Below are 21,024 nucleotides of genomic sequence, written 5' to 3' on the forward strand. Positions count from 1 at the left end.
TCTTTGGGCGACAACAAATAAGATATTAGCCAATTTAAACTATAATATAAAACTTTTACACGCTGCAAAATAGTCCACAAAGTCCCACAAACCGGAGGTCATTTCGCTCATTCAATCGGTTTGTGCGCGCTTAAATGTTGTGCCGTAAACTAATGAGTAAGGAAAATAAACGATCCCCGGTGACGCGGGGTTCAGAGGGTTTTTCCCTTCCTCCGATTTTTGAGGGGGTAAAGGTCACCTTGCTGTGAAAGCTTACTTTGCTATTCGCAGTCATTGAGGGATCTCCCCTTACCCACAACTAATCAAATCTAGAGTTCAGTATAAGGTATGGGCATGAGCAGAGTCCGTATATAAAAAATACTCTGGGCATGAGGTGTACAAGAAGACACCTTTTTTGTTGATAGTGAGCATGGGGTGTATAATGCACCGTGTGTTTTGGTTCATAAGGAGATATCCATGTTCTAACACGGCAGTGAGCATGAGTTGTACGGATACACTATGCATGTTGGGTGTATAAGAAGACAACAATGTTAAACGCTACAATGACAGATCCTCTACATATGCCTATAAACTTAAAGTCCTATGGGTTGTTCTAATCGTAAGACGCATGTAAAAACATCAATTACACAGTAACATATAAATGTATGAAATATTATGCATATTTGAAGAGACCCATGTAACGACTATATACAGCAAGCATAAGGCATATAGTCACAATAAATGCTACCATAAAGCAATGGTTGGAAACTGTTTACAGTTCGGTTAACCGGTAAAGTTTCTTCCGGTGGAGCAATTACCAACGTAACCTTATCAACAGTAATCCTTATTGAGCCAATTAAGGGCTTAACTTTACTAAGTATTTATGTTGATGTTTACTTTAGCCAAAGCGTTTTCCAAAGCTAAAGCTCTGGTTTATGTAATGCTTGAGTCAAAGTTTTGCTAAAACGCTATAACGATCCAATTTCTGGCGACCGTCCAATTAATTTTCTAATTGGTTAAAAACAATATAGTTAAATCAATTATGGAGTACTAATTTACTGCTGTTTAGAGCGCTGATCTATATACAAAACTTTAAATTGAATATGCCAATGCATTAGCGGAAGAGAATGAGTGTTTTAAATACCATAGAAAATACAGTATAGCATATTTACAGAATTGTATAATCGTATCCTCACCACTCTAAAATAGCGTTGTTAATTGTTACGTTTAGGAAATATAGGATATTTTGTGTTAGTGCACGAATTAATTTCATTCAATTGCCATGTAAAACACCTTTGCGAATGAATTAGATAAAAACCAAAACACCCGTGTTATAATTAAGACCTGTCATTTACAGGCATGCTAGAATAATGAAGGCACCCAACACGTGTAATAAACATACAACATTAGAATACGCATATATAGGCCATTGGGGCTACAACAGCAAGCTTCGTCATAGGGAAACCCCCCAATACGTCATCACATGTTTTGATTTTTGACGGCTAATATCTTAGGTGTAATCAAGTCGTGTTGACTTTCGGAGTTTCCAAAAAGACTTAAACCACGGAAATACGTAAGTCCCATATAGTAGTAAGTCCCATATAACGTATTCAAATTTATAACTGACTAAACTAATCGCTGGGACTTCCAAAATACGTCACACATATAAACATAGCTTATACTCCAATTCTCCTTCATTATCTGGCCAGGTATTGTGTGGTGTATTTGAGTGGCAACTAAGAATAGATTTAGGTGGGGTGCTAAACAATTTCTTTGCGGTAAATGCGGTTTCAGCATACAACATCAATTGGTATGATTTTTTATACACTAGAAATAAACGTTTTGTGATGTATACATGCCGGATGGAATGTTGACTCACTATCGTGTTCTAACGACTGCCGTTTTAACGTAATTTCCCGTATTTTTCCTTGTGTTTTAATACTTATATAGTAGGATGAGGTAAGATAGGACATGTTTTCATGCTCTCTTATCGTCCCATTTGGTAGTAAACAAAGGAAATTTAAGGAATTATTTAACCGTATCCTCATGACTCTAAATAAGTGTTGTTATTATTAAAAACACGATCAGTAAATATGGGACTTTGGGTACTAACGGTATCCCATCTTACCCCACAGTACTATACGTTACTGTAACCGAAATGTTAAAATAAAGTCACCCTTTCATTCATAATGTTTATAAACGTCGCGACTAATAGAATAATTCCAGTGACGTAACAATGAACTTCAAAAGTCTGTGACGTCATAACTAAGACGATTATTGAGTCATAAGTGGTAGATTAAGGTAATAACACCAAGTCAGCACTTTTGCCGATACCTTTATATTCGTTACTGCACGATCGCTACTGTTATCAAAACAATAACAGCTTTGGTACGTTTAATAGTTAGTAACCTCGGAATTTCCATTATAATAAATAGGGCTTCTGTTTCAGCGTATTTAAATACCAATTATGGCGTTTAACGTATGCCAGATCATAAACAGACACGTACAACGATTTAAGGGAATATAAACTGTTTGGGATTTGGGGTTTAGCAGCCACGCTTTTTATTTATTATTTATGGTGTTTTCTCTAGTAGTTTTGTTTCATAGCGTTATACCGACTGTTGGGTTAAGTTAAGTTATTTAGGGTTACAAATATCGTATTTTCGATTATAAAAAATCCCTGTGGTTTTTAAACGTCGAAGAAGAGTGTTCTGAATGCGAAGATTAAAAACGGGTTAATTATAAACGAGAGAAAAAGTCAGACTTCGCTTTATAAGCAACGTTCGTTAAAATAACAAGTACCTTGCCCTTTTTATTACGCGTAGAACTTTTGAAAGGCACAGTGGGTGGTAGTGACGCGGTACAATGATGTCGGAAACGATTTAGAATTCAGTTTTATAATGAGTAAAGTAAACTATAGGGATAAATGTACCTTGAATATATCAACAGCATAAAAAGGCTTAAAATTGCTCAGTTGTATATAAAAAGGACTTTCAAAGGTATTTGTGCAGTTAATAAAGGAAATGTAGCAAATGAGGGTTGCAGTTATGTTTTGCTACAGTACACAACAAAAGCTTATTTGTTCTAACCTAATTTATTGAACCCGCAATGATATTTGATCGTCAGATATCAGTTTATCAATGCCGCATGTTTGGTCACAAAGCCGGATTTTAGCCATATACACGCCGTTTCTGATTTAATAAAGGCGTGTTGTTTTGCCGCGTGTTCTGGCTATACTAAATTGAGTTATATATATAGTAGGGTGGGGGAGACGGGACACCTTTAGCACATAATATCTAAATATTCTGATCGTGTTTATATGAGTCGTGAGGGTATGTTTATATAATTATTTGAGTGTTTTTTGTTTACTACCAAATGGGACGAGATACTAGAATAAAAAAGTGTCCCATCTTCCCCTATCTTACTATATAAAAAGCTGATTGTTATGTTTAAATTTAAAAAAACATACACCTTATTTGTTTTTAGCATTGTTGTTGATTTTGCATGTAACGCATTTGAATTGTAAGAGGTACTGGTATCCAAATCGTGTGTGGACACATTGACACGCATAACACGAATGGTTGTTACGAAATTTCCGCCTCGACCTGATAAATGCAAAACAATGATAAGATGTTTTTACGCATTGCTGCAGTTTATGGATAGTTATATACCTGTCAAAGTTTAGGTTATGTTTCTGAGGGTTTTTTTTGTTAAAACGAAAGTGTCATGATAAATACACTGTGGCGTATAAGATGGATATATAACACATAATATCCCATGTTTCCTGGTCGTATTTTCAACAATTAACAACAAAGTCAACAATATTTTAAGGTCGCGAGGATACGGTTATGTAATTCTGTAAATATTCTTTGGTTATATTACCAGCAAATGTAACGGAAAGAAGAGTAAAAATATATGGAGAGTCTTACCCCAAAGTACCATCAATACGCTACTCTCAAGTTTGGAGTCCAGCCTTTTAAAACGACAAAAATTTACATTTGTTTGCTATTTTTATTATTTGCTGGGATGACTGACGTGCGGGCTAAATATTTTTGGCCAATAAGTGGAAAAGATGACTTGATACATAACGCTCGCCAAAGCAATCGATCAAACCATAATCGCCGTATAAATCTTGCATGAGTAAACACAAAAAAAGACGTGGCCATATTACACTTTGAAAATATTTAAACTATACCCTTGAATGTATTTTCGTACATTTAAAAAACACATACGTTTTTTTGTTTGTTTGTTAACCATTTTTAACGACTTTTCGTAATAATTTATGCCATAGTTAATCGCCAAAATTTGATTACGAATTTTCTGTTTTAATGTACGCTCTTTCGTGTGTTTAACGAGTTTCTACTCTGTCATTTTTCTGATAAAATTGTAGCAAAGCTACAAATATGTTATTTATGTACGTCAGCGTAGGTAAAATCCCGGAGACCAGATTTGGTCCATCTTAACCCACAATAGTTACGTAATTTTATTTCGTTTCTGTGTGTTTAATTATTATAGGTTGGTGTATGTGTCGGATGCTTGTCTTTTGTTCTATAAAGTTTTATAAACAGGATAGCTACATCACTTGCGTGTAATATATTCTCAGCTGTTATAACGACTGTCGTTTTAAAGTTACATTCCTTTTTATGACAACACTCTTATATTAAAAATGTTAGAAGAAAAAAATAAAAAAATTGTTAGGTAGGTTGGGGTAACATAGTTTATGTTTTGCTTTATTTTAATGTCCCATTTGGTAGTAAACAAAGATTATTTACAAAGTTGTATAACCGTATCTTTATGACTCCAACAGAGCGTTGTTAATTGCTAAAAACACGATTAGGAAATATGGGATATTACGGGCTAACTGTATCCCACCTTACCCCGTATGGTACTATAAATATAAAGTAATGAAAATGTATGCATAAGCTGGCTTGGATAAGACAATCCTCCGTGACATCATAATAACTTCCTTGGTCGTGTTTCTTTAGCGGATGTAGCAAGAAACTTTTTTTACATCAACATTGTTACGTGTGGCATAAGACAAAGGGGTATAGGAAAGGTGCACAGAAATTAAACCGTTTTGGATACAAAATAACGTTTTACGATTTTTCAGGATTTATTTAGGTAAACAAAGTGCATTGAAAGTATAGTATAATAACACTGGCAGAACATAAATGGATGCAGGTTTGGGAACAACAATGGCTGCGACAGTCGTGTCAACGGTTGCGCAACTGAACGTAACGCAACTGAACGCAACACAACCTGACATTGACTATTTACGAGCAAGTTCATTTCGGTATAAAAGTGTTTATTTTACAGAAATGAGTAGGCCTATTGCTGATTTTATATTGCTGTCACACAACGATGTAGCGACGGTAGTTATGACATGGGTGTTCTGTTTCAAACACCTCATGCCCGAATACAAATTACCCCGTTTGTAACTCTGTGGGTAATTATTATTGTTTTTAAATGTATGGTTTACAATTTATAACCTATAAGTTACCACTGGGTTGAATCAATTGGCGTTAATAAGTGTCTTGTCGAAGTACACACGCACGTCTACAATAGTAGCCGCGTCAAGCCTCGAACCCACCTATCCCCTAGGCTTGAAAAAGGCGTGCTAAATACTACACCGGGCAAATACACTTATAAACCAACACAAGATTTAAGGGCGAGGCCAATCATTCTAAGATATAGTCATGTTTTGTTTATTTTCAGGTACTTTGGAATCTGCGTCGCAATCTGGGCAATCTTTGTCGGTTCTATCGGAAACCTTCTGACCATTCTTGCATTTTTTTCGAACTCAAAGCTGAGAACAACATTCAATGTATTCATCGTTAACTTGAGTATTGTGGACTTTTTAACGGCTTCTCTCATGTTGCCATTTAACTTGGCCGGATACGTACAAATGGCGTGGTAAGTATAGTACATGCGTGGTAACTCGTATTAAATAAGCCGGCACGAAACAGAACACCCGTGTTATAACGATTGTGGTTGCCCGCCACACAAAGATAAAGCAAGTTACATATTATCATGAATTCTTACTATAGTATTGGCTACGAAAACGGTTTATAAATCCGTTTACCACTTTAAAAACAATGTCTTACAGCATTAAACATAATCACAAGGGCTACTGCTTATTATTAGCATCGTAAATGGCATTCCCTATAATACACTATACGCGTGGCTGGGACATTTAAATGGGCTATAAGAGTTAAAGCCTATTATTTCAGCAGGCACAAAATATTGGCTTACGTATGTGCTATTTCCGAAACAGTTATAACGGCCAGTTATATATGTATTATATGTATATATTACGGTAAAATATACTATAAAGAAACGCCTCACGATTTGATATGAGATTTTACAGATCACTACCAGCTACCTGACGCAAACGTTTAACTTTACTGTTAAATTATTGAGTAGTATATTGCCCAAAGAAATAGCTTTACAGTCTTATTAAAATAAGCTATGTAATTGGCAACACCCTTTGCCGCCGGGAGTTTATTAATAATTAAAAATATTCAAATTTTGGCTCGCGAAGGATATACAATAATGGTGTAAGATGGGAAACCGTTACCACAAAATATCCTATATTTCCTGATAATTTTAACAGCTAACAATGCTGTTTTAAAACCGCGAGGATCTGGTTATATAGTTCTGTAAATACTCTATATTTACTCCCGAATGGGACGATGGAACAAGAATGAAACATCTTATCTATACATTGTAACTTAGCCCACGTTATAACGTATGTAACGTATCCCAGCATGCCATTTTTTGAATATAGATTGATTCATATACAAACGCTTTAAAACGTCAAGAACTACAGGCAGAAATATAAAAAAAATAATGATGTTATACTTTGTCTTTCAGGCCATTTGGACCTTACGATTTTACAGCGAGATTTCAAGCCTACAGTTATTTCTGTTGCGGCTATACGTCCGTTGTATTTCTAGTTACTATTACCGTCAATCGATTCATTGGCGTTGTAAAGCCGGGAAAGTATAACGACTACTTTAATAAACAAAGGTAAAATTCAACTAATTATGATGGTTGTATAACTTGACAGTGAGCATGAGGTGTTTGAGTATATATCTGGTGTATGAGATCATGGGGTGTTTAAGTGTATATGTCTGGTTTTTAAGAAAGCGCCAATGCCATGACTGGACAGGGAGCATGACGTGTCTGTACTAGATGTGTCTGATGTGTAAAAATATAAGCATGTTATATCTCACAGCGACCATAAAGTGTGCAAATGCACAACGCATGTCCGGTGTATAAGAAGACCCCCATGTTATAACTCAACAGTGAGTATGAGGTGCACAAAAACAACATATATGTGTCTGGTGTATAAGAAGACCTAATGTTATAACTCAACAGTGAAATATTGTAGATGTATATGGACACACAAAAGTTAGCATACAGCATCGTATGTACACATTACTCAATCTAAACCATTTTTCTTCAGGGTGATATGTATTCTCGTATTTTGCTGGACTTTTGCCCCAATTTGCTTGATACCAATGTTAACCACACACCCAATATGCGCAAAACAGAATCCCAGCAACCCTACCAACTCAATTACTGGCTTCCACCCAAAGCAATTCATTTGCACATTTGTGTGCGTACCATGGGACGAATACATGCAGGTAATATAACCACAATATTAATGAATACGTGAATGTAACATATAAACACTAATGAATACAACTGATTGATCCTAGCGTGGCGGGGCAACGATAGTCGTTATACTAGGGGTGAACTAAACACCTTGTCCCGTTATATAGTAGGTTGGGGAAAGGTTCCCCCATGTTTTATTCTCTTTTATCGTCCCATTTGATATTAAACAAAGAATATTTAGAGACGTATATAACCGTGTATCATTACTATCCTATAGAGCGTTGTTATCTGTTAAAAACGCGATTGGGAAATATGAGATATTATGTTCTAACTGTATTCATCTTACCCCACACTCCACCATGTCTAACTTTATAAGTTGTTCTTTCGGAATTGTTCATGGTGTCACCATGTGACGTCATTAACTGTGTTATTCGCACCGGAAGATAATTAGGAAGTCTGTTATGTCGTCATAAACCGTCGCAGACAGGTTTTTGTTAACAATTAAAAATTCGATCATGATAAATTACACTGCGCATGCGTAGTAACCGTTTATTACGTTATATCCGGTTTTTGAAGCCATGTCTTTAGGGCCATCACGCCACGTTGTTATCAACAAGTTGCACTTTTTTTGTCAACTACGTTTTTTGAGCTATACAGCACCAATAAGCCGACAGGGCGCATGAGGACGAATATAACCCTGAATGTCGTAAAATTGGGACATTTTTTCTTTAGTTGAGAAATTAGTTTTCTTAAAATTTTTTTTTCGTTAAAAAATGTCGGTTTTTGTAAAACATTATATAACCATTCCCTTTGCCACTTTTCGTATACAAAATCTATTTCATAACGTGTTGAATTATGCCTACATTACAGGTCGCGAGAGCTGTGTTTCAGTTTCTGCCACTTGTGATTATGGTGGTCTTATACAGCATCATATTCACACGGCTTGATAGGCAGCGTGAGCGCATACACGCCACCATGCGGAAAGGGAGGAGCGCTTCAAATGCGACAGGCATTAACTCGGTTTCTGTGAGCGAGGCCAGTCCAACAAAAAGTGTAAGCACAGACCAGAATGTAAGTGGGTTCGAATCTTACCTAAGGGGGTTTAGGTAGTAGGGGTTGAAATAATTACCGAATTATTAAAATTTGTAATTTGGGTCACGGTCGAAGTGCTGTACAATAATAGCGAAAGCTTTGATAGTAACGGTAATACGACAGTTGTGACACCATGTGGACAAAATAGAAGTACGAACTTTTTCGAATAAAGGCGTGACCATTAAAAATAATAGTTTTAATTTGTTGTTTTTGTTTACAGAAACGATCAGTGTCGATCGTAAAGGATAAAAACAACTTGAGAAAAAGTATAATGCTGCGAAAAACTAGCAGTGCTGATATGAGTAATGCAAAGTGAGTTGCTTGTTTTATTACAGTGTATACTGTATTCACTGGACAATAAGCATGAAGTGTATGAATACACCATGTATGTATGCTGTATAAGATGACACCTATGTTGTAACTCGACACTAAACGTATGGTGTGGGAATACCATCTCTTCGTACAAAATAAATGTTATAGTATATGCTCAAGATCAAACGTCTATTTCATAAACTGTTCTTATCCTTAACCTGTAGACGGATAAAAGACAACAGACGCATGCTGCTCATCAGTGTAACAATCTGTATTGGATTCATGATAACATTTCTTCCAAGTGTTATTGTGAACTTGCCACCTTCCGCAACAAGGTATTGTGTTATACTTAAAGCTATACCCTTTCTTATATGTCTTAGTTATTGCAATGCAAGTTTATGTCGCCGTATAGTTATCGTATTATACGTTAAAGTGTGGCAGAGTGATTGGCGCGCTAGTTTCTAGCACAGAGGATAGGCCTATACGTGTTTCTGGTTGACGTTGTTGCTATTGTGTGCGTATGTGTATTGGACAAGACACCTAACGGTAATTAATCCAGCCCAGTGGTACTTTATGGGTTGTCCAGTTGTCAGCCATGTAGCCTACATTGAAAAGAAAATTCAAAAAATGGTTACCCACAAAGTCACATATGTGGTCACTGGTAACTCGTGAGGATAAACGAGCACATGTATTCACAATACGCATATTTTTACAGGAGAGCGTTTGACGTTCGTGTACACATGGCAGCATCTAACATGGCGTGGTTCAACAGTTCTATCAACCCTATTATTTACGTCCTGCTAAATAGAAGATTCCGCAAAGAATACAAGCGTCTTGTTCTCATGTTCTTTGGGCGTGTTCGTGGAAGTTTTATGCACGATTCTCTGAGCACGACTACGCCTCAACAGAAGCATAAAGTTGGAATAAACGTTTCAATGCAGCCTTCAGCATGATTTGACCGTTAAACTGCTTGTTTATACCCAATTATGGGAACCCAAAGGCAGATATGTCATTTCAAGCGATCAAACGGACATACATATACATATATAGAGTACTGTGGGGGTAGATGGGACACATTTAGCACATAATATTTAAATATCCTGATCTTGTTTTAAACAATTAACAACAGTCTATGGGATTCGTAGGGATACGGTTTTATAATCCCTTGAATGTTCTTTGTTTACTACGAAATGGAACGAGATAAATTTAAAAGGTGTCCCATGTTCCCTCACCCTACTATACGTATATTAAAGATGTAAAAACGTTGAGATTTTTTGCCCAAGTTCATAATGTTTCTTGCGATGTGACCATAGTTTTTCCAATATGATATTGCTTTTCGGGTTAACTTAAAAAATCACGACTAACGTTATACTCTTTTAAACACTTCATTGAGAAAAATCTGTTTGACTTTAAAACGGCACCTTATACCATTGTTCCTGCTACTGTACGTATATATTGCACAAAGTGACATTATATTACATACGCCTTTGCATTTTTCCGAATATTTTTGACATTGCACATCCGCTTATTAGCGTTTATTTTTGTAACGAAACGTAATCTCTGTGTCCACTGTTAAAACTTGGTTTATTTTTTGTTCATTTGTGTTTAATGATTATATTTTATTTTTTCATTGTGTGTTGAATAAAATATAACTATCCTGCGTCACTATATTATATACTGTAAGTAAGCATAGAACAGTGTCACAGCATGTGTGTCCGAAGTATAAGAAAATACCGTATTTGAAACTCAAAATTGAACATGAGGTGTATGATTACACCATATGTCTGTCTTGTGTACAAACATACACCCATGTTATAATTTGTCAGTGAGCATGAGGTGAATACACCATGTGTGTTGAACATTTTCATGGAAAACAAATGTACGGTAGTATAGTCATGTATTGTCCTTGAAAATTATAACAGTAACAATACATTACAATAATCGACATGAGAATATAAGAATTAGCTTCCAAATTTACGAACCGGGTCCTATTTCCTGGTATACCTGTATCACCTATGCAAATATTGGCCAAAGGAAAGACGTAATAAAGAACCAATAAAATGAGACGGTTGAACAAGGGGCATAAGAAACAAACGATATTTTCAATAATGTTTTGTTTTTTGAGGATGATATTATCAAAACCTTGTTGCGTTTTAAACAACGATTCCTGTTCCCTTTTTTTGTTTCTTGGTGCCCTATGCCCACTGTCGAACAAGAAACGAGGGTACAGGGCCTACGCAGTTAATATAAGTACGAATTGTAGGATGGCATTGGTCTTAAATAGTTGATATTATTCTGACGCCCACTGCTTCCATAGACATTACACTTCAAAACAGAATGTGTGACATATATGGAGCGGCCGGCGTAGAATTGATGCTTTACGATGATAATACACTGCATTCAACGGCACGAACCTAAAAATAACTGTCCAAAAAGCACCTGTAAATTATAGTTTAATAATATTAATCACAGTGAATCGAATGTTGGTCATTACCTTTAAATATATCATAAACAGCCGCAAGAAATCGCTACAACTGATAAAGTAGACAAAAAATACCTTACTAACGATCACCATAGGCTACATATTACTTTTCAAATTTACCCAACCGTTTGAGTGCAAGCTAAATATCAGTACTTGCGCCCCTCAAATTTGCCTTTCAAAAGCGTACGTGCTCCGCCTATATAGCCGAGGACTGGCCACGTGTGTTGGAACAAGTGTTAAGCTTACCACGGTTCTAAACCATAGGGTGAGGCTATTATTATAGAGAGGCAATGTTTGCTAACTCTTATCGTGTTGGAGTGTAGGCGTAAGGTAAACGTAAGACAACGAAAGACAAATATGGCGCAGACGACTAAGAAACCGGCGGACTATGGATCTAAGCGCTTTGTTTACCTTCGAATAATTAACTATAGTCATGGCGTTTTATGAACTTTCAAATGGGTAACATGAAAATAGAATTAGGAGAACATGGTAGTTCTTTTTGGGTAAGTTGGTATCAAAGGCTATATGTACCGAAGCTTTGTTACTAAATATAGCCGGTTAAAAGATAATCTGCTAATACGTGCCGTGTCATGTTGCTACATTATGTAGTTTTATGCACTGACCCACAATTTATGAATAATATTATTTACTTATTTATACCAAAAGCAATTCCACAGCCAGAAAAACTTAATCGGTGTTTATAATTTAAATTTAGGCGGGAACATTTGTCTTATCGTAATCATGTGCATTGTGACGCTTAATGGGGTTACGAGTTTAAATTTACGATATAACCAGGCGGGCCTGAATGCAAACAGTGCTTTGATTGCTTAACTATAAGCTAAAATAATCACGTGGCGTGCCAGGACACTCATTTATGAAGTGCTAGTAAATCTTACGAAGCTTAACTACGCGTTGGTGTAGTGTCACTGGAAAAGCGGCAAATGATTTGGAATTTAAGCAACAAACAACATATCTAAACATTTTTAGTACATACTAAAGTTTAGTAAGTACTAAAACTTAGCTAAATCATTTAAAAGATATTCTGGTGTAATGCTATATTGTTATCATGCAAGGTTCCAATTCCTGGGAAGGATATATTCTGACAGGTTTGAATATAACTGCTGGTACCAATGTGAGCTTGTGTGTGCTTGGGCAATACACTTAACGGAAAGTCGTAAACTTAAGTGATCAGGAGACACATACAATAAGATACGCGATTTCTTCTGCGGTTATCCTGCCACGCCAGGATATATAATAAGCTATATAATTTGCATTTATTCAGCCACTTATTTACGGAGTATTCTTTAGCATTGTGTACATAAGCGAACAGTAGCAGTTTTCCCAGAAGACAAGTAAACACATATTACAGATGCTTCTGTTTTCCACAATATGTTGCAAAGTGTCACCTTAAAAAAAATTCAAAACTTTGTAAATATGCGTGAAACAGGTGTTATCTTTTCCGTGTGCTTCCACACGTTGTGTACATATATATAGAACGTTGCATTAGTATGTATGAACACATGTTAAGTTCCCATGCCTCTGACATGTGTTTTGACGGCTAAGCAATCCCACAGACACTATGCCAAACCAATAACAGGTGCTTTACAAAAGCAGCCTAACAACGCTGTGTATAACACAAATGAACCTACAATACATGTTTATGACGTCACTAGTAGTTATGATGTCATAAGCGGTGATGTTGTCTTTCAGTTCTTGACAACTTAAAGTGTAAAAGAATCAGGAACATAAGAAGTTGCATTAAAACCATTAACTTACCCGTCAAGCAGTGGTTATGACGTCACTTTGACGTCGTAAAATGTGACGTCATAGATCAACAACAAATAAAAGAGATAAAACATTAAAAAACACAATATATTTTTTCAACAACGCTTACTAGTTACAATGTAAATTTTATTGAAGCTTTCGTAGGCACAGTAATGAAAACATATATATATGAAGTGCACATATATTACAGTGACATTTATGTATCTAAACAAAGTAAAAAAGCACAACAGAAAGTATAGGTCCAATAGTGCTTTTTGGAGGCACAGAAATGTACAGAAAGTTGTAATTTGAACCAAAATCAAACATAAAAGAGAGAACCAATATGTAAACCTGAAAAACAAAAGTATTTTGATTATTAGAAATTTATAACATAGCTGTTAAACTGATATTTAAATGCATGGTAACTTGTAATTTAGCATGGGGTGTATGAAACAGAACACATCCATGCGAGGATAGAGCAAGTTACAATCATTAACTTATTCATTGTAATCTATACTAAGTACCTTACATTAGGTAGAACTTGTTTCAAGTTCAGGTGGATTTTCAAGTGCTGCTCTTATCATAGGCGGTTCTATTGGCCATTTTGGTCTTGTAACCATATCGGGTTTGGAGCCATCTACAATCTGTAGACTTGCATCTAAAGGGTGTATGGGTTTGGATTCTCCAGTTACGCACAACAGCTTGATTTCTAAAGGCCCTAAATGTAGGAAGTCCTGTAGAATGAAAATAATGGGTAAAATATTGCAATGAATATGTAAATGAGCATTTTGAATACAGAAAATTGTGTTACGTTATATTTATTTGGGTGAGGTCATGTGACGAGGCACGCCATGGGTCATTAGGCTAGAAAATAATTTAAATAACCTTTCAGCAGCTTATCTAGTATAAAAACATAGTGTATTTTTTACATTTTGTCTGCCATCTTACAGGACTTAAATACAATAATGTAAAGAAACAATACCTGCAAGCAAAAAACATGGAAAATTGTTAAAAAAGGTAAAATTTAATTACTTTCTCTTCATATATGTTGATATCTTGATCCTGACGAGCAATTATCTCATTCTCCCACTCTTCCTCTTCCTCCTCTTGCTCTGGGAGGATTGAGAAAACTTTCTGCTCCACTGCACGCTGCATGGCACTCATAGGGCGTGGCTCTATGGCTAAAATTTTGTATAAGACAATATTATGCCTGGAAGCCAAAGTGTAAATACAGTAAACCATATCAAAGTCCGTGAATTATTTTTTTGCAAATTTTATGTTCAATTTTTACATTAATATCGAATAAATGTATGAATCTACCTATTTATTCCTGCATGGTGGGGTAAAAACAGCCGTTATAACAAAGGTGTTCTGTTTCATACACTTCTTGACTGCCCGACGGGTTATGAAATTTGTGTAAAAGTTTTTGATATCTTTACCCTAGCCGCTTATGTATATCATTTATGCAAACAGTGGGACCAGTGTCGTGGACTAAAATTTTTATGTACCTATTATACATATAGCAATATACAAAGCAGTAAAGCACTTTACCCTTCACACTGTTATTATCATCATCCTTAGTTTGATACACAGACATTTGTTTCAAGTCCATATCATGCATTGTATCTTGGTTTAATATTTCATCCTCTTCGAACTGTGTCATATAGAAATTCCTAGAGTAAATGATAACAGTTACATGTTTAGTTACAATTGGGTTGATGGACCAACTCAGGCCTTAGTCCAAAGTCCGTAGGTGCCAAACCTGGGGTGGCAGGGTAGGCAGAATTGTTCTTGGATTTTCTACACTGCATTTATCAGTAAACATTACACCAATAAGTTAGATTTGTTTTGTATGAATGCGCCTCTAACTATCCCTGCCTCTCTTGTATTCAAAAAAGTGTGTTGCCTAATAAGTAGTTCCTATGGCGTGCCTTGCTGTGAGACCTCAACTATATAGAATAGAACATAAACCTAACATAGTTTGAAAAACACAACTATTTGCATGGAACTTATTAAAACATTCAGTTTCCCATAAATTACTACATTACTTTAAAAAAACAACATGGTTTGTACTTTGTAAATACATACATGGAACCACTTTTTAATCAGAATGTTAGAATAAAAAGTTCTTACCTTGATATTTTAAGATCCTCTTGTTTGCAATACAACAACTCACTAATAATCGACAGGTTTTCACTTTCAAGTTCATCCAGAAGTCTAAGTAAGTTTTTCTCTTCTTCCCTAAGAATAAACAGAAATATCAATCACTCTTAAAGTTAGATATGTGGTAACTTGCAAGTGGGCATGAAGTGTGTGAAACAGAACACCCATGTTATAATGACTGTCAAAAAACTATGAAATTACATGGGAGATAACTTAAAAGCGCATAGCGGTACATATGGTGTATGAAATAAAGCACCTGTGGTACAACCAACGCATAATACACATGTACTAAACCTGGTGTGGCAGGATGTACCCTAGAATTTTCTGCACTGAAATTGTTTCACATAATTATGCGTGAAATGAATGTAACTTACTTTACCCTCGTGTCGCCGGGAAACGACAGTCGTTATCACATGGGTTTAACACCTCGTGCCAGCTTACGAGTTACCATGTATGTTACTTTGTGGGTGATTATTTTTTGGGGGATTTTTTCATTTCTTTATGGCTGATAATTTGGACCACCCGTTAGTGACCACTGGGCTGGAGCAATTGCGGTTAGGTGTCTTGCCTAAGGACACATACACCCACAATGGTAGCAGCGTCGGGCCTTAAACCCATTACCTTTGTGTGTATAGCTATCTCTGCCTCCCCTGCATTTACAAAAGTTTGGTGCTTATTATACTACACATATCCAACCTGTGGATATGAGCTTCCTTTTTAAGCCATTCATTCTCATGCACCTCCTGTACACTAGCAGGGTCTAAATGCTCCATAGCTTTCTCTGATGCTAAATGTTGTTGCTCAGCCATGCACTCCTCCTTGTATAAAGTTACTTCGTATTTTGCAGCCTCTAGTTGTCTTGTTAGGTGCCCTGTATAGTGGGTAAGATTAGAAGTATAGTGGTTAGTGGATAAGATAGAACTATTTTCATTCTGTTTTAGTGGGTTGGGGTAAGATGGAACATGTTTTCATTTTGTTTTAATGGGTTGGTGTAAAATGAAACATATTTTCAATCGCTTTTATTGACCCATTCGTTAGTAAACAATTTAATACTTTAAAAATAATAAAACAATTTAATACTATTTTGCATTTAAATTAAAAGTCTAGGCCTAGTGAATAAATATGACCAAGGTCAAGAGCGAAATAAGCTTTAACATAACAGTTGTTATTATATGTTGTTAATAAAACTTATGGAAAAGTATCCGTACTTGTATCTTACTTACCACACATATCATTGAAGTTACGTAACATATCTTCTAATTCAGAGTTCAACAGATGTATCTGGGAACAAAAACATAAGATAGAAGTACCATACATGATTTATCTATATGCTTATAGCTATAGTATATGGTCCATGGGTATTCCATTTACCACAATAATGTTACATTTATTTTGAGGACACTAGTTACAAGGTTGAACACTGCATATTTGTATTTTAAGATGCATGTACAAACATAAATCTAATAATGTCCAAAATTAAATTAGTTTTTATTATGTAAAGTTGATATGCCTATACTAACATAGGCTACTGCATATTATATATACCATATATTTTATAGTAGGGTGGGGGGATATGGGACACCTTTTTTAATTTATTCTTACGTTCCATTTAGTAGTAAACAAATAAAATTTAAAGAATTATAAAACCGTGTCCTCACGACTACCATAGATCGTTGATAATTTTTTTAAAACACGATTAGGGTATTTAAATATTATATCCTAAAGGTGGTCTACCTACCCCTACCCTACTATATATAATAAATATATATAGATAGATAATTAGATATATTTAAAATTGACTGGCACCTGTTTAGCATGCTCTTCACTTCCCACATCCTTATATTCGGTCCAATATTCAACATCTGAACTCATCTTAGCATATTCCTGCTCTACTTGTTCAATGCGTTTATATAGGTCTGTTTAATAAATAAAAAGATACAAACAGCAAAACTTTAGCATCGGGAATCACTAACAGACAGTCTAGAAGACTTTCTTTCTAAAAAATAGAGATTTTTTAGGAAAATCCTCACCCCAAAGAAAAAAAAAAAAATGTAGTTTGCACCAATAAAAAACCATAAGATAAAAAAAGGAAGAAATTTTTACCATACAAATGCACTGAAATGCTCAGAAAACTGTTATCTTTTTAACCAACACATTTAAGCGTTGTATCAACTTGTATGTAACTTATATAGCTTTAAAGTGTCTAAGACACTTAAACATAGGAAACCTCATTGATTAATGTGGTAAATGCAATATACTTTGGCTCTGTTTAGTGTTCAATACAATATACTTTGCCACTTTGGTTTGCATAGCCACCTAACAGCAGGAAAAAGCTATTTCAGGCTTAAAATTGGGGTGCAAAACATAATGTCACCCAAACTTTAAAAGTTTATACAACCATAGCACTATAGATTCAATTATAAACACTCACCATCAAGTTCTTTATCCTCATTTCTTGCAGCGGCCCATTTTTCCCTAAGTGCTTGCTCCACATGCTCACTGTTGTAAACTTCTTTTTCTTCTAACTCATGTTCTTGTTCCTTAGCTTGACGTAAAAGGGTTTTGATGTGGATTTGCTGATCTTCGTATAATCGGGCGTTCTAGAAGTTAAAAAAAAATAATATAAAATATGTTTTACTGTATAATTATGTAAGTGTAAGTCGGTATAGCTTAAATTAAAAGATATATTTTTTACCCCTTTTAGTTCCCAAAAAACTCTATGGGCATTTCAGTTAACTGTTATCATTGTGGCACAATGTTTACAGTCTGTGGACCAGAGGATACGGGTTTAAAGCTTGACGCTGCCACAGCTGTGAGGGTGTAAGTGCTTTGTGTTAGACCGATGCCACGATAAGCAGACCTGGCTAAACCTAAGAAATCAAAGAGGATACAGGTTTGGGGCGTGATGCTGCCACCATTGTGAGTGTATGTGTAAACGCGCACTAGGTGTATGAACTTGTTTATATGAATTTTTACGCTTTATTCTAATTTTAATAAAACACTGAACATTTTAATTGGATTATCAAAACTTACTCTATCTCTAAACCTTCTGTTTTTGTCTTTTAATCCTTTGATTTCGAATTGTAAATCTTCCGAAGCTTTTTCTTTTACTTGAATCCTAGTTAACAATAGATGCAAAATCAGTTAACATCTTGGTTATTAATAACAGGTCAGGTATATCATACAATCTACTCATAAAAATAAAACTGTGTATTAAATCCGACAATCATACATAAATATATGTTTTTTAACAAAAAAGTAATCTTTTATTTTTAACTTTTTTCTATACTTACTGGAAGGCAAGTATTGCTTCTTTCAAAGTCATTTCATCTTCTCTCTTCTCCCCCTTCTTTTTTCCTTTACCCCCTCCCCCCTTGCCCTTCTTTTTCCCTCCCTTTTTAGCCATAATTTAAACTTAAAATTCTGTGGGAAAGAATGTAGTTGTACAACGGATAAATTCTCTTCAGTAAAAGTATAGGTGTTATAAACTTAGCACTTGTATTGCTTGAAACCTAAAAGTCTACCATTAAACTTAACCATAAGCATAAAAAAACAAAGGCAAGACGTTTTGGAAAACCTGGGATGGCTTTGTTAAAATGCAGTTAAACATATACTTATTCAACAAGTATCTTATTAATTAATATAGAGAATGTTGGAAAATCTGTTTTAAGGTGTAATATTTGGGTGCTAAAAACATGATTTCAACCTGTTTTAAAATTTGGGGTAAGATGACACCCCAGGCACCACTAACGTAACACCTATGCCAAAACCAAATTGAATAAATGTACGAAAAAAGTCAAGAAATATATAAAACAGTAACAGTGATAAAGAAAGCTAAAGAAATAGAAAAAAAATAAATAAAACTAAGATGGTTTTCTTTTTTCAAGCAGAAAGCTTCCCAATAACGGGATATTTCCTTTTTCATCCAAATCCACTTTATTTATTTCTTCAATATTTTTTAACTCAAAATGCCGTGGCAAAAATGGAGGTTTTATAACGGGGGGTAAAACTGTACGAAGATTTTGAACAGAATTTTTATCTGGTTTATCATTAATTTTGTCAGTGTGGGATACTTTTATACCATTAGTGTCAAAACTTGATTTTGTTTGAATTTTTTGGTGAAAATACCCAGGTTTGGTTTTAAATTCTGCTTTAGGTTTTTTGGGAATCAATTTTATAATTTTTTGTGAAGTTGAATGATCAACTTTTATTGGATTTTCTTCAATTAAATCTTGGTTTAATCTTCCTTTTTTAATTCTTGGTTCAAAATGATCTGTATTTTGTTGATGAAGTGGGTTAAACTTTTTCGAAATCTTGAAATTGTTAGGTGGGGGAGGAGGTGGCAAGAAGAGAGGAATTGCACTGTTGCTACATTGAGGCTGGGAAGGGTGGTAGTTATGATTGATAGGGTAACATGGGCCAATTATATTGTGCCCGTTTAAATGGCACGGGGGTGCTGAAAAGGCTGGGTTTGTGGAAAAGTCTGAATTTTGTTGAAACCTTGAATTTTGTTGAACAGTTGAATTTTCTTCAAAAGTTGAATTTGTTGAATTTTGTTTAAATTTTGAATTAGTAATTGATGGTTCCATTTTTTTCGTATTTTTCTTCACTTCATATTTTTGTTTTACTTTTGAATTTTTTGAACTTCCAGGACGCTCTTTTTCCAAAAATTTAATTCTCGAAACGACGGAAAAACGACGATGACGGATTTTATGTCTTGTTTCTGCAGCTGCTTCGTATTCTGGAGCATAACATACATGGAGCATAGCTCCAAAAAAATAATGTTCGTCAAGAGATTTTTTCGCAGTTTTTGCTCTTTGTATATCGTCATATTTTATCAGAAAAACTTGCGTAAATTCTTCCTTTGGGTAATCTTTTAATTCTTCACATTTTACGATGGTGCCGTATATAGAAAACAGTTTTAAAAGATCTTTTTCAAGCTTCGTAGCTGGAACGTTAGCTACGACGAGATAGGTTGATTCGGAATTAACGGTAAAAACTCGTACAGATGTTCGCTTTTTTCCACGCCTGTATTTCGGCCTTACGTCGCAATATTCTTGCTTCACATGGTGCTTTGGTACACTGACATCTGCAGCCATATTTTAATGAATTTAATGCAATATTCCAGCTGCAAATATCGATTAAAATTGCAAAAACAGCGTTACTACACAATGCGTATACCGCATACATAACAACACAACAAAGTGTTTAGTCGTATAGTTACTCGAACAAAAATATAAACTAATATCTTATACAGTCTTTATCAAGATATGAAACGTATTCAAAATATTATTCACATCAATATTATTATTTTTAATACATTTTAACGTTTAGAATTTGCAAAATATTAAAAATAATAAAAAATCTAAAACCAATTTTTTCCCACAGACATTTATGGTCCCGTTGTTATACTGATTGCATAAAAGCTTTGGTAGGACATGAAATTATTGAGAAAAGATAAAAGTTAGAATTCGTAACTTATTATGTTTATTTCTTAAAAAGTATCGCGTATTAAACTTGGGATTCAAGTTTAAACTGCTCTTACCCAAATCAATTAGTTATATAATATACTAAAAACAGTTTAATTTTCCGCAGATAGCCTATTTATATAC

The 21,024-nt window shown here is 35.0% G+C and overlaps 3 protein-coding genes and 1 non-coding gene across 6 annotated transcripts; 2 read left to right on the plus strand and 2 right to left on the minus strand.

The window, feature by feature from the left end:
* The first annotated feature begins 139 nt into the window (after window positions 1-139).
* Window positions 140-289, plus strand: LOC113474323. The gene has a single exon (XR_003395987.1). It is a non-coding gene; the product is annotated as a U12 minor spliceosomal RNA (small nuclear RNA).
* A 4,579-nt stretch (window positions 290-4,868) lies between these two features.
* LOC100183168 (melatonin receptor type 1A-like) lies at window positions 4,869-10,668 on the plus strand. Its single transcript, XM_002126387.4, has 8 exons — window positions 4,869-5,272; window positions 5,695-5,892; window positions 6,853-7,008; window positions 7,448-7,628; window positions 8,470-8,670; window positions 8,912-9,003; window positions 9,228-9,338; window positions 9,719-10,668. The coding sequence occupies exons 1-8, from the start codon at window positions 5,151-5,153 to the stop codon at window positions 9,954-9,956; spliced, it is 1,299 nt and encodes a 432-aa protein (XP_002126423.1). The 5' UTR covers window positions 4,869-5,150; the 3' UTR covers window positions 9,957-10,668.
* A 2,707-nt stretch (window positions 10,669-13,375) lies between these two features.
* LOC100180806 (coiled-coil domain-containing protein 83-like) lies at window positions 13,376-18,840 on the minus strand. Of its 2 annotated transcripts, none has more exons than XM_002131994.3 (11): window positions 18,706-18,840; window positions 18,446-18,530; window positions 17,844-18,012; window positions 17,219-17,328; window positions 16,636-16,693; window positions 16,109-16,283; window positions 15,383-15,490; window positions 14,801-14,922; window positions 14,282-14,430; window positions 13,774-13,983; window positions 13,376-13,600 (listed from the first exon to the last, which is right to left on the minus strand). In XM_002131994.3, the coding sequence occupies exons 1-10, from the start codon at window positions 18,816-18,818 to the stop codon at window positions 13,780-13,782; spliced, it is 1,293 nt and encodes a 430-aa protein (XP_002132030.1). In that variant the 5' UTR covers window positions 18,819-18,840; the 3' UTR covers window positions 13,376-13,600; window positions 13,774-13,779. The 2 variants fall into 2 exon arrangements, with proteins under 2 accessions (XP_002132030.1, XP_018667846.1); XM_018812301.2 differs by having other exon boundaries at window positions 13,378-13,600; window positions 13,779-13,983.
* LOC100183170 (RNA-binding protein 48) lies at window positions 18,834-20,786 on the minus strand. Of its 2 annotated transcripts, XM_026834766.1 has the most exons (2): window positions 19,948-20,786; window positions 18,834-19,911 (listed from the first exon to the last, which is right to left on the minus strand). In XM_026834766.1, exons 1-2 carry the CDS (start codon window positions 20,509-20,511, stop codon window positions 19,276-19,278), a joined length of 1,200 nt encoding a protein of 399 aa, XP_026690567.1. In that variant the 5' UTR covers window positions 20,512-20,786; the 3' UTR covers window positions 18,834-19,275. The 2 variants fall into 2 exon arrangements, with proteins under 2 accessions (XP_026690567.1, XP_002132020.1); XM_002131984.4 differs by having other exon boundaries at window positions 18,834-20,786.
* Window positions 20,787-21,024: the final 238 nt, after the last annotated feature.

This window comes from Ciona intestinalis, chromosome 6, assembly GCF_000224145.3.
Source record: "Ciona intestinalis chromosome 6, KH, whole genome shotgun sequence".
NCBI lineage: Eukaryota > Metazoa > Chordata > Ascidiacea > Phlebobranchia > Cionidae > Ciona > Ciona intestinalis.

Bases quoted from the DNA above. Each gene is read 5' to 3' on its own strand.
- LOC100183168 (XM_002126387.4), top strand. From the start codon at position 5,151: ATGGATGCAGGTTTGGGAACAACAATGGCTGCGACAGTCGTGTCAACG. The intron at 7,009-7,447 runs GTAAAATTCAAC...ATTTTTCTTCAG, and splicing joins GACTACTTTAATAAACAAAG to GGTGATATGTATTCTCGTAT. The intron at 9,339-9,718 runs GTATTGTGTTAT...ATATTTTTACAG, and splicing joins TTGCCACCTTCCGCAACAAG to GAGAGCGTTTGACGTTCGTG.
- LOC100180806 (XM_002131994.3), bottom strand. From the start codon at position 18,818: ATGGCTAAAAAGGGAGGGAAAAAGAAGGGCAAGGGGGGAGGGGGTAAA. The intron at 16,694-17,218 runs GTGCCAGTCAAT...TTTTGTTCCCAG, and splicing joins GTGAAGAGCATGCTAAACAG to ATACATCTGTTGAACTCTGA. The intron at 13,984-14,281 runs GTAATTAAATTT...TTCATTCTACAG, and splicing joins TCAACATATATGAAGAGAAA to GACTTCCTACATTTAGGGCC.
- LOC100183170 (XM_002131984.4), bottom strand. From the start codon at position 20,511: ATGGCTGCAGATGTCAGTGTACCAAAGCACCATGTGAAGCAAGAATAT.